The sequence below is a fragment of the Fusarium vanettenii genome (genome assembly GCF_000151355.1).
Source record: "Fusarium vanettenii 77-13-4 chromosome 1 genomic scaffold NECHAsca_1_chr1_3_0, whole genome shotgun sequence".
Taxonomy (NCBI): domain Eukaryota; kingdom Fungi; phylum Ascomycota; class Sordariomycetes; order Hypocreales; family Nectriaceae; genus Fusarium; species Fusarium vanettenii.
Window position 1 is genome coordinate 1 of NW_003315881.1, and position 16,534 is coordinate 16,534.

The window sequence follows — 16,534 nt, forward strand, 5'->3', positions numbered from 1 at the left end:
AACTAATAATAATAATAATAATAATAATAAGTTATTAAGTTAAAATAAAGAGCTATTAGGTAATATTATCTAGAGATAAATTATAATTAGATATTATACTAAGAGTAAGCGAGGTATTTATAGAATAATATATAAGATTAATAAAATAATCCTTTAAGTTAAATTATATAATAATATATTAATACTTATTAAATTAGAAACTAAGATAATTAAAAAGATAAGAATAATATATATATAAGAAAGAGACTTATATAAGAAATATATAAAGATATTATTTATTCTTAAGCCTCCCGATAGAGGTAAATAGCTAAAAAGATATAATTAGAATTAGGAATAAAGTAATTAAAAGCCTATATAAATTAGCTAGAGAAATAAAGAAGAATTAAAGATAAGGTATTTACCTTTTTATACTTTTTCTTATTATTTATATAATAGTAATAATAAGTATTATAATTAATAGGCTTATAGTAAATATAGCTAAGAGCCTTTACCCTAGCTATAATATAAGTATAGGTTAAATAAGGCTCCTTAAAAAGAGTTTATAGAGAGTTAGCGAGCTAGGAATAGGGAGGGACTAGAGGATATATGCTTATATTTATATCTATCTTATTAGACTTATAACTATAAGGACTATTAGTATTACTAGAATTATTACTACTAGAGGGTATATCGCCGCTAATATTAGAAATAAAGGTAATTATAATAAATAAAAAAGAGAGAATTAAAAAAAAATAAGAAAAGCAAAGTAAAGGCATAAGAGAGGAAATATATATATAAGGTATATATATAAGTAAAGAGAGGAGTTTATAAAAAGAAAAAAAAAATAAAAAATAAAGAAATTATTTTATTACTAAGGGAAAATAAAGAGACTATAAATTATAATTACTAAGATTATATTATAAGGGGAAGCTATAATTATTATATAATAAAAAATAAAAATAAAGGGAGGCTTAAATATAAAAGCTTATATAAGGGATATTAATGCCCTAAAGGTAAGTTTCCCTTAAAATAATCTTATAAATACTTAAGGGACTAAGGGTATTTATAAATATTTAGAATAATTAATTACCCCCTTAAACTAAGGCTCGCGCTATAGCGAGCTATATTAACTATATAATTAGAATATTATGCTTAATATATAAATAAAAAGCTAATATGCTATATATAGGTTTTTTTCCTTAGAGGGTTTTTCTTATATAAAATAAATAATAGAGATATTATAAGTCTAGATTAAATAAGTAAGAATAATAAAATTATAATATAATATAATAAGAGATTTATATATATATATATTAAAATATTATATAATATAAAAATATTATTAATAAATAATAAATTATCTAAATAAAAAAAATTTAAATTTTAAGTTTTTATTTTTTTAATATTAGCTTATATAAGAAAGATCTTAAAAAGAAAATTAATATTTATTTATATATAAATATAAAAAGATTATATATACTTTTATTAATATTATATACTTATTATATAATACTTTAGAGATTTCTTTAATATTATTCTTTAAAAGATTTAATTTTAAAACTTATTTAAGAAATAATTAAAATAATTATAAATATAAAAAAATAATATTTAAATATTATATATATAAAAAAATTTATAAATACTTTTCTTATCTTTTTATTAAAATCTCTTTTTATAAAAAAACTTTTATTATATATTTTTTTTAAAAAAATTAATATATTTATATATATAAATTTTAATAAATAAGTCTTAAATTATAATTTTATAGCTTTATTATAATTATATTATTAACTTAGCTTATTAAGTTAGCTCTCTTAGGCCTTAGCCTATATAAGCTAATAAATAAATAAATATAAGATTTATAAATATAATATATTTTTAATAAAAGAAAATTTTTATTTATTTTTATAAAAATTTTTTTTTATAAAATATATTTCTTTATATTTCTTTATTATTATTTTATTTTATTTTATTTAAAATAAGGATTAAAGTATTATAATTAATATCTTAGTAATTTTAATAATAAAGGCTTTATACTTAAAGCCTAAGGTCTTAATAGGCTTAAATTAATAAGATTTATTTATATAATTATTAATACCTTTAATAATAGCTTTATTTATAATAAATAAATTATATCTTAATTAATTAAAAAGATTAAAATCCTCTTCTTATAATAGCTCTCCCCTTTATTATTAACCTTCTAATTATTCTTATAATTCTTAATTACTTAAAGAGGTATAAATCGCTTTTATTATTTTTATAAAAAAAGATTTAATTATAACTAATAACTATAACTAATAATTATAATTAATTAATTAATTAATTAATAATTAGCTAATTAACTAATAATATAAAAAAAGATTATAATAATTATTTTTTATAAAGACTTTTAATTAAATAATTAAAATAGCATAGCTAATATTTCTTAATATGCCTTTTTATATAACTAAGATAACCTTATTAAAAAGATTCTTAAGCTTCGCAAAGGTATAAAAAATACTTATAATAAGCTATAAGAGATAATCTTATATAAAGCTATTTAAAGTATTAATTTAAATATATAGCTTAGCGATCTAATATTAATTAAGCTTATAATCTTTAATTATAACCTTTTTTTTTTCTTTTACTTAGCCTCTTTATATCTAATTTTTATATTTATATAAGAATTAATTTAATTAAAAAAGAGCTTTTTTTATTAAACGCTTTTAAAATAAAATTAAAAAAAAAGGAAGATATTATTAATAAAAAAAGGAATTTCCTTATAGATATAAATAATAAATAATATATAATATAGCTTATAATACTTATAATAAGTATTAAGACTTTTTATATTATTAAATAAAAATTAAAGAAATCTTATAGCTAGCTAAGATCTAGCTATATAACTATAGGTATAATATTAGGAAATAAAGGTTATTAGTATTATAGGTTTACTTAGAGGGATTTATTCTTAGAGTTAATAGTAGAGCTTAAACCTAAAAAATATTAGCGCTAAGACTTAGTATTAAGTTAAAACTTAGCAATAAATAAAAATCTATAGGTTTAATTAATTAAATTTATCTAATTAAATATATAATATATAAATATTAGCTTGTATAAATATATAAATAATAATAAGTTTAATAATAAGTTTAATAATAATTATATTTATTTATATAATTAGTAATAATTATTTATACTTATATTATTATACTTATATATTATTTTCTTTTATTATATAATAATAATTATTTATATATTTTTAAAATTACTTTATTATACTTATTATTTTATTATTATTTTTAATTTTTATAAAAAAAACTTTATTAAAAAAAATATTTTAAGGCTATTATTATTATTTTCCTTAAAATACTCTTTTTACTTTTTCCCCTCCCTTTAAGCATTACCTCACTCTCGGGTACCTATGCATTTACCCACTGTTCCCACCGCTCCTCTTAACCATTACGCTCTCCCTTATTATTAACAAGCTGGGTCAATCCACGCCTCTTCACTTCGCGGGCATTCCATAAATCACGATGTCTATCCCGAATGAGGCTCTGCAAAAGGTATGCATTCCCTTCCCTTCTTCTGCGCAATACCGTCCCTCTTCAGATGGTCAGTGAGCCTCCCGTGCCACCTCTTTGCTAATGCTCGAACAGCTGGTGCGGGAGATCGAGAGCCAGGCTATCGCAGCTCAGCAACAGATCGGCCTGGCCCGTACCCAGATGACTGCTAAGCAGCGAGAACAGCGGCTCGTTAAGCTGACTCTAAGCGAGATGGCCAGCTTGCCCGAGGACGCCGTGGTCTACGAAGGTGTCGGGAAAATGTATGTACCGTTCCCCAAACTCCTCGCGATATCACCCATCATCCATCCCCAACCCCGCACCAGCATTTTTCCGTAGTCTAACGTCGGTCATGTTTGTTTGCGCCCTCTAGGTTCATTTCTCTTCCCGTAGACTCCCTGCGACAGAAGCTTGAGGGTCAGACCCAGGGTCTGGAGAGTGAGGTGGACAAGCTGAGCCAACGCTTGCTGTATTTGGAGACAACACACAGGAACAGCCGCGAGCACATCGAGCAGATGCTCCGCGTCAAATGATTTAGACGCCAGGATGCTTGCTACAGGTTTGGGTGTCCCATATCTACCTAGGCTGCCTCTTGGCTACCTCTTGGTCCCGTCCTAGCCGCTGTTTCTCCACGTCGAGTCACGTTGGGTGCCGAGCCGCCGACGCCTTCAAATGCAGAAAAAAGTGTTTCAATTGCCGCCCACGTTCTCGGTGCCGCCATGACTCTTGCGTCCCCAGCCCTACCGCTGCGCCGCACGCTCTGAGCCCACTTGATGCCGACGTGACCACTTCGACCAGGGTGGTTTTGCAGTGTGGCTGTCTTGGACGGCCTCCCCTTCACTCGGAATCACCTGGATGGCTGTGCAATATGCAAGACGCACGACAGGTAGCCAATGCGACTAGGCAGATTTGGCCCCCAATGCTCCTCTCATCACAATGACCAAAATGACTTCATGCTTGTTACATCCGGCCTTCAGCTCCCAGTTCCCTCAGCGGCCGTCAACATGTAGATAGTTTCCCTGATCATCTCATGAATTAAGCAGTCATGGCCATTCTCTGAACCTTGTTGACTTCACTCCAGTCTTGCTCACCGCCGGTTCCGTCGTCCTCTATGAACATCCAGATCTTTCCCTCGGCTCAACCGTGCTCGATAAGCTAAAAGGACCTTTGATCGACTAGCGCTGCGCCTTTTTGCATCTCGCACCTCTTCGAGGGCCAGGGACCATGCGTTCAAGTCGGATTCAGCCCCCACCTCGGTTTCAGCCCCGCCTTCGCATGTCCAGCCCTACCACGGTCCCATGCCGCGCAGGAGGACGCCCTGTGTCGGTTGTCTGCTTACGCCCTCTCACCTACTTCTTTACTCTTCTCCTCCCCTCCTCTTGTCGTCCTTCCTCGTATTTCTACTCTTCCCATACCTTAAAAGTCTCATCCTAAGCTCTTCACCAAAGCAACAAGTCACTTTCCAAACAAAGAGAGACATCATCGCCTTAGTCCTCTCATCTGCTTGCTTATCAACCTCTCACCAACTTCACTTCACCTTGGGTGTTGCTGCCTGGAACAATGAGTAGAAGCAGCTACAGTTACACCGACTCCGACGACGAAGACTACGACATTCACGTCCGTCGAAGCGGCCCATCGCCAGGTGGTGTCCGCTATGTCTCGGGTGGACAGCGCCCTCACAGCTACTACGATGCACCTGCCGGGCCTAGTCGCCTCGGACCTGAGCGTCTCACCACCGTCATATCCCGATCCAAGTCCCGTGAGCGCTCCCGGTCCCGTGACCGGCGCACCAGTAGCCCTCCACTACCAGCTCCCGTCATTATCAACAACCGAATCTACAACGACTTCTCATCTGACGACGATGACGACGATCGCCGAAAGCAGGTTGTGCGACGATCTTCCCGTCGGCGACGCTCGCACTCTCGGTCTCGATCGGGTTCCTCATCATACGTGGCGCAGAAGGAATGGGAGGTAGAACGAGCCCGCAAGGAGCTCGAGGAGATGCGCCTCGCCAATGCCCGCGAGAAGGATGAACAGAGAATGGTCAAAGGCTACCGCGAGGAGTGGGAGGCTGAACAGTCTCGCAAGGAACTGGAGAAAATACGTCTTACCAGCGCTCGAGAGAGAGATGAGCAGCAATTAGTCAAGGGCCACCGAGAGGCATGGGAGGCCGAACGATCTCGCAAAGAGCTGGAAAAGACGCGCCTTGCAAACGAGCGAGAAAGGGACGAGCAAAGACTTGTCAAGGGCTATCGTGAGGAATGGGAGGCTGAGCAATCTCGCAAACAGCTTGAGAAAGTCCAACTTGCCAATGCCCGCGACGATGATGAACGTCGGATCGTGGAGAAATTCCGCAAAGAGGAAGAGTTGAAACAGTCCAGACGCGAGTTGGACGCCATGAAGGAACGGGAAGCTCGGAAAGCGGAGGAGGAACGCCTCATGAAGGCGATTGATCTGAAGCGGCTCCGGGCAAAGGATGCAGCCAAGGCGGAGAGCGACCGCCGCGAGAAGGAGGCCAACGACGCAATTGAAGAGTACAAGAGAAAGGAGCTACAGCGCGTCACAGATGAGAAGAAACGCAAAGACCAAAGGGAACGAGAGGCAGCCGAAGCCGTCGAGAGGTACAAGCGAGAAGAGAAGGAACGCATTGCCAAGGAAAAGGCTGAGAAGGAGGCCAAGGAGAAGGAGTATCAGAAGCGACTACGGGAGGACCTCGTCAAGTCTGGACTCGACGATGAGGCAATAGACGCCATCATGAAGAAGGAAAAGATCAAGAGGGAGCCTTCGCCCCAGCCACCCTATCGTCCCCTACCACATCATGGGATGGTTCCCAACATGGGTCAGATTGGCGCTCCTGCCCCTCATGGGGGACTCGTCGGTCCCATCGTCCACCCCAACCACGTCGCCCACACCAACCAGGCCCCCCCTATGGCCGTCGCCCCAGGTCCCCGACCGACCTACACCCGCATGGCTCGTCGACATCTGTCGATCGAATCATTGCGAGCCTACGGGGTTGACTTTGATCTCGATGACGTACGTATCCCTGGTCCCTTACCCCTCCCAGTTTATACCAGACCTCGAACTAACATTGTCTCAAGGATCCCGAGTATGTCTTGATCAAGCGCTGGGTGCCCGAGTGGGAACAAGATCAGCTGTGGAAGCACACCAAGTATATCCGCCAGAAACGCGGCAAGATGCTGATGATCGAGGAGAAGAAGCATGGCAGAGATGACCCGGAGTTTGAATGGGTGCGGAAAAAGACTGACAAAAAGGAGCGTCGTAGAAGCAAGTCGCCGTCGCTCTTGATGTATTTGGCTGGGGCACGCCCAGCTTAAACCTGAAAGATCGGATTGGATATGAGTTGTGAAGCTTGTCTTTTTTTTTGGTACATGCAGTTCCTCAGCGCTAGCCATCTATTTTATATCTGAGATGAGTTGTTGTTACAGTTGTTGTACAAATACCAATTCACCTGGCCCGGCGAATCAATTCCTCATAGACAGTCCACGCCAACGCCGAACTCATCGCCTTTCGGCTCATACGCAGTGCAAGACCATCCCAAAGTGAACGAACGCCTTCTTGCGACACCATTCTATACCAAGCATGCCAAATGTTCTTATACTCATGTGGCTGCAGCTGGATTCGTGTCTTAACTGCATCGAAGGGATTGGAGACAACCGAGCATGCTCCGCCGGCGAGCATAGCTGAGGTGAAGTTGACAGAACTAGCAAGAGTGGCCTGCATCTTGGTCGGACCGTCATCGGAAGCTCCCGGTTTTGCTGCCAGAGAGCCAAGTTGCGTCTTCAGCATCTCGTAAAAAAGCACATACATTCCAGCGTAAGGTGCATCTCGGAGTGCTGTGGCGCCAAATCCTGCAAAGAAACCACGCCACCCATCCGTCCGCCGGATATCGAGGGCTGCAGATGCGAGGGACGGATACGAGTAGAGGCTGGATTCGAACCGAACCTTGATGACGGTCAAAGGCATCAATACAAATCCAGCAAATGTCCTCGCAATGGCGCCTGATACGAGGTTGCCAGAGTTTGTGAGTGAGGGCAGGACGGAGGAGCCACCCTGAGTCTGGAGCCGACGTCCCAGGATGCCCGTCCGCTGAGCGTGCTGGCGAATAGCATTGAGTGAAGTGAAGTAAAGGGCTGAACCAAAGCCCGTTCGCAGGGCAGACGGAACAGTGCCTCTCCAGAGAGACTGCACTAGGCTTGAAGACTGCCTTATATCACGTAGTGTGGCGGTGAGTGATGAGCCTCCAGACTGCTGAACCCGGGTCTTGAGTAGGTCAAGAGGCTGAAGAATGACCGCAGAGGCAACTCCGGAGCCGAGGCCGGAGACAAAATGGTGAGCTGGATGGTAATGTCAGGGAAAAAAACGACCAGACAAATCGAGGCCGATGAGCGCCGGGTGTACCGGTCGCCATTGGGCCTCGTTGGAAGGCATACCTGAGTTTGCTGGCCGTGAGGCCCGTTGCTCAGTCATTGGTGGGGATGCAACGGCATCATTGTGCTGCGCTGGGGAGCTGACAATTGTGAGGCCCATGGCTAGTCGCAGACTCCGGCCACATGTCGGGGAACTGATTGAGTGACGTGACGGGATGAAATCGGACCAAAAGTGTCAGACCCCGTTTCGTGACATTGCCCCACTTTGTTGCATTGGGCAAAGACCATCTCAACTCGCGACGCTAGCATGACTGCCTCGATAGTCGCCTATGACTGATTCAAGGCGCCCAGCAAGGAGGCGATGTCGCTTGACCAACTCAACCCACTCATCGACGCCAATGGAGGCGAGAAGCATTCCGAAATCAGCCCCCAGTCTGCCGAGACTACCCGCGCAGTAGAGGACCTGCGTCAAAATGCTCTCCCTTGATGTCTGGTCTTTGACTGTGGGCAGATAAATGCGCAGAGTCTCAACGAGCATCTCAACGAGGTGTAGGGGAAATGTGGCCATTGGCGACGGCAACAATCGCAAGGGATCGTCAATGTGCTCAGTTGGTGAAGCAAAGCTCGAGCTTATGCTCTTAAAGACAGAGACTATGCTGAAGCTATGCTCACGGAAAATCTCAATGAACCGCTTGAGATAGCGCTCAGTTTGTTGCCCACCAGACCATGAACTAGCCGACTTGTCCTGTCGAAGGCGTTCCTCGTCGGCAAGATCTCTGAGGGGTTCTAACGCTTCCAGTGTCGTCAAAAGTGTGGCCAAGCGACAGACCAAGAAAACGGCAGGGAGAGCATCCTCGGTCGGTGTGTCCGTAACCAGGTCTGGGACGATGCGCTTCAACCAACCAATCGTCCTAACAGCGGCAGCCAGCTTCAAATTGGGTGCCTTCAGCGTGCCAACGAGATCAGCTGCCATCTGTCGAATAGCAGCGTCCGCCTCCTCCAGGACTGATGTGACGAGGGGTGAATCTGGGTAGAGGGATGCCAGGCGACGGACGTGGGCATAGAGCTCGAGAGTGGACGAATGGTTGACGGGGGTGGCCGAGACGGCAGATGAAAGAAGCAGGGGCATCTCCATCACATCGACGAGGCGCTCCGAGTTTCGAAGGAGTAGCAGGGCCTGTTTTCTTCGAGCCAGCAACTTGCTCTCGCTCGCCTTGCCGAAAGCTGACGAGAAGTGCTCTGCCTGCGTATCGAGGCGAGGTACTGCTTGGACAAGATCAGAGGCTCGCTGGGCCAGAGCTGGCAGCGACTGCCGTAACGTGGCATGGCTGGCTGCCGACTCGACGACGGGCTTGTGTGACCGCTTCGAAAGTGCCTGGACGGCCAGGAGGAGTGAGTGGGACGTCTGGGAAAGGACTTGAGGCTCGGAGGTTTGCAAGAAGTCGGACTGCTGTTCTGCAAGGTACGTCAGATACTCCAATGCGCCGGGGTCGGCCTGCTGGTCGGGAGCGAGCAAGTCTCGCAGCGCCTCAGCCATGATGACCAAGGGGGTATGATTGTTGAACTGAGACGAGCTCGGGTGGCCTGCAATAGTGGGCGGATCAGGAAGCCGAACGACGCGGCCACGTGGAGTCGATCTGTCCGATATATGCGTGCCAGGTCCGTTTAGCCGCGGGGAGTCGATGAACTAGCGTAGCGAATGTGTGTTGCGTCCGTCGTGATTGTATCTGGTGCTCTTAACGAGTGAGGTGGCAGCTGGCAGCTGGCAGACAGGAGCTGGTGGGGTGGCAGGGAAGACGGTTGATACACTGCCACATCAGGTAGGTCCCCTGATTACCTAAGGCTGGAGCTGCTTCCCCAACATTGACGCATTGCGTAGTTCAAGCCTATTGAGGACTAGAGGAACGGCCGCTAATACCCAGAATGGTTGGAGAAAAGTACGAATACTGAAATAAGCTCCGTGATGGCCTGCGGCACGCACCTGTACCCGTGCCTTTCCCACGTGAGGTTCCCCAACAGACGTGACCTTGATCTTTTTATACAGGCAGGCTGCCCGTTTTGTTCCCTGAGGCGCATTGCCTCGTCGCATTGTCTGCCTTTTTCTCTCTTTATCCCAGGCTTTCCCTCTTCCCTCGACTTACATCTTGCAACTCTGACCGCGACCGCTTCTGCGAACCCGATTGCGACCAGACCTCACCATGAAAGACCCATTCTTCCTCCCGCCCGTACCTTGGCTCGCCGAGAAAGCACAGCCCTGGGCTGACTTGTTCGATCTCCCCTCGCTACCGCTCCATATTCACGAAGTTCTGGCTGCCGCTCTTCTATACTCGGTCGTCTTCTGGCCAATTTCGCCATGGATATCGAATTTGCTGGCCCCGGAGCACTACTCCAAGCTCCCGCGAAAGCGACGACTGAACTGGGATGCCCACGTTGTGTCCATGGTGCAGAGCTGCCTCATTAACGGCCTTGCTATTTGGGTCATGTTCACCGATAATGAGATCAAGAACATGACTTGGGAGGAGCGAATTTGGGGTTATACTGGTGCCGCTGGGTTCATCCAGGCCCTTGCAGCCGGCTACTTCCTTTGGGACTTGATTGTAACCAGCCTTAACCTCGATGTTTTTGGCCTGGGAACGCTGGCGCATGCTATCGCTGCCCTACTGGTGTACTCTCTGGGCTTTGTATGTTTTTCAAAACTTTCTGTGCTCTTTGCCTTTTTGCTAACCAGAATTCACTTCAGCGCCCATTCCTTAACTACTATGCCTGCGTGTTCATCCTCTGGGAACTGTCAACCCCCTTCCTCAACGTTCACTGGTTCATGGACAAGGTGGGCATGACGGGCACACGAGCTCAGCTCTACAACGGCCTCATGCTCCTTTTCACCTTTTTCACATGCCGACTTGTGTACGGAACGTATATGTCCGTCAGTGTCTTCAAAGACGTGTGGGCCGGCATTAACACGCACCCCAACGTTGAGGCGCTCACAACACCAGTAATGGCATTCGCACACGAGGACTCAACGGTGCCTGTGTGGCTGGGTGCGGCATACCTCGCCAGTAACATCACGCTCAACAGTCTCAATTTCTACTGGTTCTTCATGATGATCCGGGCTGTTCGCAAGCGCTTCGAGCCCTCATCAGACTCGCAGGACAAAACCCTCGAAACCCCAGTGACCGAGGCCGAGATCGATCTTTCTGCTGTGGGAACGGGAGCGGCCAAACTTTCTGGTGGACGACGTCGCAAGGCTTGAGTTTGTCCTTCGCGGTGATTCCAATCTTGATAGATCGCCTAGGCTTGTTGCAATCGCGCGCATTTCTGGTTACTTTCTTTGCTTGGTCGCTTAGATTCCTGGAGGCATGGTGCTTTGATTGCTTGGCACGGTCAATCGAGTTGCGGGGTTGCTTACTGATCTACGTCCATCGTCGGCACTTGGTGAGATGCCATGAGCTGTATTATCCTTTCTTCAAGGATATGTATGTTCAGTTCTAGAGCCAGGTTCTGTTTTCTATCCCTGTCTACTATGAATTGCGTCGTGAAAGTCAAGGGGTGGAGGGAGGTGCATCTGGTCGTCCTCGACACGATCATGCGCCGAATCTTTCGTGGGGCGCCAGTCGCCTTGCTAGCAGACTCGCGCCTTTACATTCGCTCACAGCATTGTTTAGACACATAGATTAGTATAATTAGAAGAGACCGAATCAGGCTGCTCTGAGCCGGTCATTGATTTAGTATTACCATCGTCATACACACAACTTCTAGTAGGGTTGCCTGACAAAGACTAGATATGCATACAAGATGTGAAGAAACATGTCCAAAGCAATCGCCAACCATGACCAATAACGCGCCGCCAACAACTAGATGCTATGTATAGGCTTGCACGAGATCAGAATCCGAATGGGTTCTGGGGGGCTGCAGGCGATGTTAGCAGTGATTAGGACCAGCCAAGGGTTTAACTTACTCGCTTGCGCCAAGTTTGCTCTTCGTCCGGTTGCCTGAGGAGCAAGCTTCTTGGGCTCGTTTGTTACACCAAAGCGGACTGGGGGTGGTGGACCGGTCTGCTGCGGCACCAGAGGCTGGGGGCTCATCGTGTTGTTCATCGTGTTGTTCATACCGCCCATACCAGTAACCTGGGGTGGCAGTCCAGGCATACCCGTTCGCTGGGGCTCGAGGGCCGGTGGCAGGTAGTTGTTGATGCCTCCAGGAGGGGCTCCATACATAGACTGTGTGGCCGCAAATGATGGCTGGAAGCCTGTGGGCTGAGGCTGCATCTGTTGGAATTGGTTTGGTGCCTGCATTCCGGTCATCATTGGCTGCATGAATTGGCCGGCACCGGTAGGGAAGGACATCATGGGCTGAGGGCCCTGTGGTCCAGGGAATCCGGTCATGGTAGGCTGCATCTGAGCAGTGTATTGCTGCTGCAGACGAGCTTGGGTTATCTCGTTCAGGCTCTGGCCAGGGAGTGCCACCTGCCCCTGCAACGCGCCCGTCATCTGGGGTACCATCGGCGGGGGAGCAAATCCGCTGGGCTGGGCTGTTTGCGGAGCCGACAGAGGCCTTTGAGGTGGTGGAGGCACAAGGGATGCCTGGTTTACTGATGCCTGTGGTGGAGTAGGACGTTGTCGTGCTTGCGCGACTGACGTGAAGAAGGACGGGGTAGCGCCGCCGAGGGGTTGCGCCGTAGGCACCGACGCTGCTATTTGCTCAGGAGCAACTTCGACCTTGGGGGCTGGAGGGGTGGGCTCAGTCTTTGTAGGCTCAAGCGGTGCTGACAAGAGCGACAACTCCTTCATGGATCCCGTCAAAACCTGGGGTGGAGGAGAGGCTGGCGATGGTTCCGGGGCAGGCTTCGGGGCGGGTTCGGCTGCGGGTTGCGGCTGTGATTGCGGTGGTGGCTGCTGCTTGCTGGGCTTGACGTCCCAAGCATCATCGTCAAATCCTGAAGAAGCAGCCTGGCGAGGCTCGGGGCTCTTGTTCGGCGGGCTAGTCTGTACTGGCGACTTCGCATCCTCATCCGCAGCCTTGGAGCCGTCTGACTTGGAAAAAGCGCTAGCATCCACGACATCGCTTGTCTGAACCGCCGGCGCAGGTCGACCCTTGCGAGTGTTGTTTCGTAGTGCACCACCAGGTCCAGAGAACAAACCTCCAGAAGCACCTTCGCCATCTCCCTCCGCAAAGCTAACGCCTCTCTTCCCGCCACGCGTACGGCCATACTTGGAGTCCAAGTAGCGCATGACCTTGATGATATCGCCTTCGCGGAGGCCAAGAGCTCGGAGGGTACTTGCATCGACATCGGACAAAACGCTCTCGTCCATTGAATCCTTGATGAAGGCTTGAGCGTAGCGCTCGCACAATCCTACCGCAACCTCGCAAGACAAGAAAAACTGGAACCAGTCGTAGTCGGACTTGTTCTTCTCAATGGTCACGCCGGCAGGGGTACTAGACTCGGAGGACTTCTTCTCGGCGGTCCTAGCTCGCTTGACATCTGCCAGTGGCTTATCATCTTCCAAAGAGATGCCTGTCAAGTTTTCAACGTACTCAAGGTCTTCACGGGACATCTTGCTGATGGGAACAGCAATCTTGACACCGTTCATCTTGTGCAGGTGGATCTTGCCATCCTTAAGACCCAGGAACTGGGCTTCAACGCTGAAGGATCGGGATCGATCTGTCCAGGTGCGCACCTTGGACGAGTCCGGCTCTGGGAGGTCTAGAGTCAGCATTTGATGGTATCCAAACAGCGCAAATAAGGGGTAACACACGCAAAAGGGTGGCAGAGAGGACACTTACTAGGCTTGGACCGTGGCTGGCTGCTGCCATCGCTTCGTCCATTTTCTCGACGGCTCCGCTGTTGTCCCGAATTACTACCATTCTCTCTCGCCATGAGGCTACTACCTCGTTTGGGAAGAGGCATTCCCGGTCCTACCTGCTGAGGTTCTTTGCCCGCCTTGATGGCCTCCTTAGTCAATCGAATTTCTTCGAGGCGATTTTGCTCGACAAGCGACTTGGCAGAGTTGATACCGGCGGACGATGACGAGATAGTGCCGGTAATCTCGATGTAACTGCTTGGGACGACGCCTTCCTTGCCATTCTTCAGGCGGCGAACTTGCCACCACTCTTCGCTCTTGGTGTTGTCCAAGACAATAACCTCATCACCTACGGCGACAGTTACCTCGTCGTCTCCTTGGGCCATGAAGTCATAAAGAACCTGACCCTTCTTCTGACCACCACCACTGCTGCCCTGCGTGCCCGCCATGATCACCTCTCGGAGTCCTTCAGCACGTACAGCTCCGGCCAACTCACCCAATGCACTGACAATCTCCTCGGCAGTGTCCTTGGCTCCTGCGTGGAAATCAACACTCTTGCTTGGGCGGACGAGCTCCATGAAGACATGCTTCCCCTCCCGTGAATAATGCGTCATCCGGTCCGCAGTCCACTCCTGTGAAGGTCCATCTGAAGCATGCTCGGGAGCGACCAAAATCACACCTGTCAGGAGGTTGATTCCCAGAGTGGTAGGCATCTTCTTTTTCTTGCCCATAATTGAGATCATCTCATTGATATTGTACAAGTGGAAACCGCCAGGGGTACGCTCGACATCCTGACGTCGATTAGGATCTTGGTGGAAGTGCATATTAACTGGAGAAGCCGGATGGTCGTATGTCGGAGAAGGCGAAGCAGGCGCGCGCGGTCGAGCAGGGAGCGCAGGGGATCGGACAGGCTCGTCGTCGGATTCTGGGGGTTCGCTGAACGTAACGGAGGCACGAGGAGGTTTCGCAGGGGCTGCAGACTGTTGAGAGGCTGCACGGGTATGCATAACACCCGCGAGAGCAGCAGCAGGACCCGCCAGAGCGGGTGCAGCGCTGCTCGGTAGGTCCGGAGATGCCGTCTCGGGCTCGGGCTCGGGGGCTGGAGCAGGTTGCGGCCTCGAAGGTAGAGCTGGGGGGGCGGGAGGCAACGACGGTGCTTGAGGTTCTTCAGAGCCACCGAGCTCGATGTAATTAGACGGAACGAAGCCATATTCGCCGTCGAGGCCGGTGAGGATCCAGTCAGGGTCTGACGTATCGTACACCTCGAGCTGAGCGTCTTCGGGAAATGAGAGCTCCTCGTCGGTCTGACGCGTATAATCGTAAAGGGCGCGGGCGTGCTCTAAAGGCTTGGCCTTTGGAGAAGGAAGGAAAGGAGGTCAGTATAACCGTGTTGGCACATGAATATGAGGCCCAGTCAAGGCCAACTCACCTGTTCAACATAGTTGTTAGGTACGAGGCCTGTCGGCTCGTCCTCATCGTCGGCGCCGGCCTTCTTCTTTGCCCTCCACCAGCCATCGTCGCCATTCTTGTCGAGGACGTAGAGCAGATCGCCGTCGTTGATTGCGAGCTCGCCCTCAGCCTGAGGCGCGTAGTCGTAGACGGCCCGGTACACCCCCAGAAACCCCATGTCGGAGAGTCGTGAGTCGGCTCAGTAAGCTGCACCGCGGGCGGATGTGCCTCGAGAAGGAATCCGCTGGGAATTTGCTAACGAGCAGGGCGAAGAGGAGAGGGGAGACGAGTAGAAGCGGAACGATGCGATGCGATGCGATGCGAAGTGACGCAGTGCGTCGTTTGTCTGAGGAGTGAGCAACGGCTAGGTATGGACCGACCCGACGCACCTTCCCCCTACCAAGTTCGAGAACCTGAGCCTCCTGGACAAGTCGTTAGGTAGGTGCCTACCTTTTTAGGCATAGCGCCGGCGTAGTTAAGTTGGTGTCGAATTGGCGCCGCTTGCGCACGCAGTGATATACCTAATTCGCTGCTATCACGGTGCGGATTTTGCGTCACCCCCTTACTTTGGCAGCATTTTCTCCATTGCTTCGGTGACGAGGTGGTTGGGCTTTCATCCAAGGTCGAACCCTGGAACTCCACTGGATCCCCCGCAAGCAGGTCCAACGTAAGCTCCTTCCATAGGCCCTTTCCAGAAGATGGATTTGTACACGGCTTGCCTCAGCCACATGCTTTCGTCAACATCGCCGCCGTCTCACCGGCCTACTTGCTCACCTGCGCTGCGTTCTAGGCCCATAACGACACACAAGGCAACCGAAACAAGTACCGTGGTCAAGAGAACGGACATACGGAGTACCAAGTTGTTCAGATGAGTTTATCCGGCTGTCGCGGATGAGCAAGGATATGACAATCTTACACAACTGCGTATGCATGTGTTTGCGGGTATTCCAAGTTCCCCACTACCTAACTTGCAGCAAGCAACAAGGCATTCGCACCACCATTCAATATATTTCAAGCAGAAGTCACCACTGGGTCAATCACGTTGGGCGATGTTTTTCAGACTTCATACACCGTTGTCCAAAATCCCGGAGCCACTCTCTGGCACAGCCCAGAACCTCGAAAGCCCATCTCGCTGAGGTACCATATGTCTAGAGCACAAACCCACATGTGGTGTACTTATCTTCTACGCACATACTTCACCTATGCATCTATAAGAGCTAAAAGACCATCGGTTTCGAAAGCCATGCCTGGGGGGCCGATTAACCAATAAAAGACCAATTCTACAGTTCCCAACCGTACCTATTTGATCAGAGTCTTGAAAACGCTACTGTCTATATAGCCCCACCGGGCCATCCCAACCTATACCAAACTCACATAA

At 47.1% G+C, this 16,534-nt stretch overlaps 6 protein-coding genes across 6 annotated transcripts; 3 read left to right on the plus strand and 3 right to left on the minus strand.

The window, feature by feature from the left end:
* Positions 1-3,494: 3,494 nt before the first annotated feature.
* NECHADRAFT_74390 (uncharacterized protein) lies at positions 3,495-4,054 on the plus strand (the record flags this gene model as incomplete). The annotated part of the gene is made up of 3 exons (XM_003053299.1): positions 3,495-3,524; positions 3,618-3,784; positions 3,895-4,054. The coding sequence occupies 3 exons, from the start codon at positions 3,495-3,497 to the stop codon at positions 4,052-4,054; spliced, it is 357 nt and encodes a 118-aa protein (XP_003053345.1).
* An 816-nt stretch (positions 4,055-4,870) lies between these two features.
* On the plus strand, positions 4,871-6,963 carry NECHADRAFT_98623 (uncharacterized protein). The gene is made up of 2 exons (XM_003053300.1): positions 4,871-6,554; positions 6,620-6,963. The coding sequence occupies exons 1-2, from the start codon at positions 5,082-5,084 to the stop codon at positions 6,854-6,856; spliced, it is 1,710 nt and encodes a 569-aa protein (XP_003053346.1). The 5' UTR covers positions 4,871-5,081; the 3' UTR covers positions 6,857-6,963.
* Positions 6,917-8,087, minus strand: NECHADRAFT_103035 (uncharacterized protein). Its single transcript, XM_003054006.1, has 2 exons — positions 7,973-8,087; positions 6,917-7,876 (listed from the first exon to the last, which is right to left on the minus strand). The coding sequence occupies exons 1-2, from the start codon at positions 8,067-8,069 to the stop codon at positions 6,987-6,989; spliced, it is 987 nt and encodes a 328-aa protein (XP_003054052.1). The 5' UTR covers positions 8,070-8,087; the 3' UTR covers positions 6,917-6,986.
* Positions 8,088-8,198: 111 nt separating this feature from the next.
* On the minus strand, positions 8,199-9,446 carry NECHADRAFT_30537 (uncharacterized protein; the record flags this gene model as incomplete). The annotated part of the gene is made up of 1 exon (XM_003054007.1): positions 8,199-9,446. The coding sequence occupies one exon, from the start codon at positions 9,444-9,446 to the stop codon at positions 8,199-8,201; it is 1,248 nt and encodes a 415-aa protein (XP_003054053.1).
* A 587-nt stretch (positions 9,447-10,033) lies between these two features.
* On the plus strand, positions 10,034-11,633 carry NECHADRAFT_98624 (uncharacterized protein). The gene is made up of 2 exons (XM_003053301.1): positions 10,034-10,590; positions 10,650-11,633. The coding sequence occupies exons 1-2, from the start codon at positions 10,108-10,110 to the stop codon at positions 11,157-11,159; spliced, it is 993 nt and encodes a 330-aa protein (XP_003053347.1). The 5' UTR covers positions 10,034-10,107; the 3' UTR covers positions 11,160-11,633.
* Positions 11,634-11,789: 156 nt separating this feature from the next.
* On the minus strand, positions 11,790-15,334 carry NECHADRAFT_89870 (uncharacterized protein; the record flags this gene model as incomplete). Its single annotated transcript, XM_003054008.1, has 4 exons — positions 11,790-11,815; positions 11,865-13,601; positions 13,691-15,059; positions 15,137-15,334. 4 exons carry the CDS (start codon positions 15,332-15,334, stop codon positions 11,790-11,792), a joined length of 3,330 nt encoding a protein of 1,109 aa, XP_003054054.1.
* Positions 15,335-16,534: the final 1,200 nt, after the last annotated feature.

What these genes read in the sequence shown, in the direction of transcription:
- NECHADRAFT_98623 (XM_003053300.1), top strand. Translation starts at nt 5,082, where the DNA reads ATGAGTAGAAGCAGCTACAGTTACACCGACTCCGACGACGAAGACTAC. An exon ending in TTGACTTTGATCTCGATGAC is followed by an intron (nt 6,555 to 6,619) that starts GTACGTATCCCT and finishes CATTGTCTCAAG; the next exon opens with GATCCCGAGTATGTCTTGAT.
- NECHADRAFT_103035 (XM_003054006.1), bottom strand. Translation starts at nt 8,069, where the DNA reads ATGGGCCTCACAATTGTCAGCTCCCCAGCGCAGCACAATGATGCCGTT. An exon ending in CTCACGGCCAGCAAACTCAG is followed by an intron (nt 7,877 to 7,972) that starts GTATGCCTTCCA and finishes ATTACCATCCAG; the next exon opens with CTCACCATTTTGTCTCCGGC.
- NECHADRAFT_98624 (XM_003053301.1), top strand. Translation starts at nt 10,108, where the DNA reads ATGAAAGACCCATTCTTCCTCCCGCCCGTACCTTGGCTCGCCGAGAAA. An exon ending in TGGTGTACTCTCTGGGCTTT is followed by an intron (nt 10,591 to 10,649) that starts GTATGTTTTTCA and finishes AATTCACTTCAG; the next exon opens with CGCCCATTCCTTAACTACTA.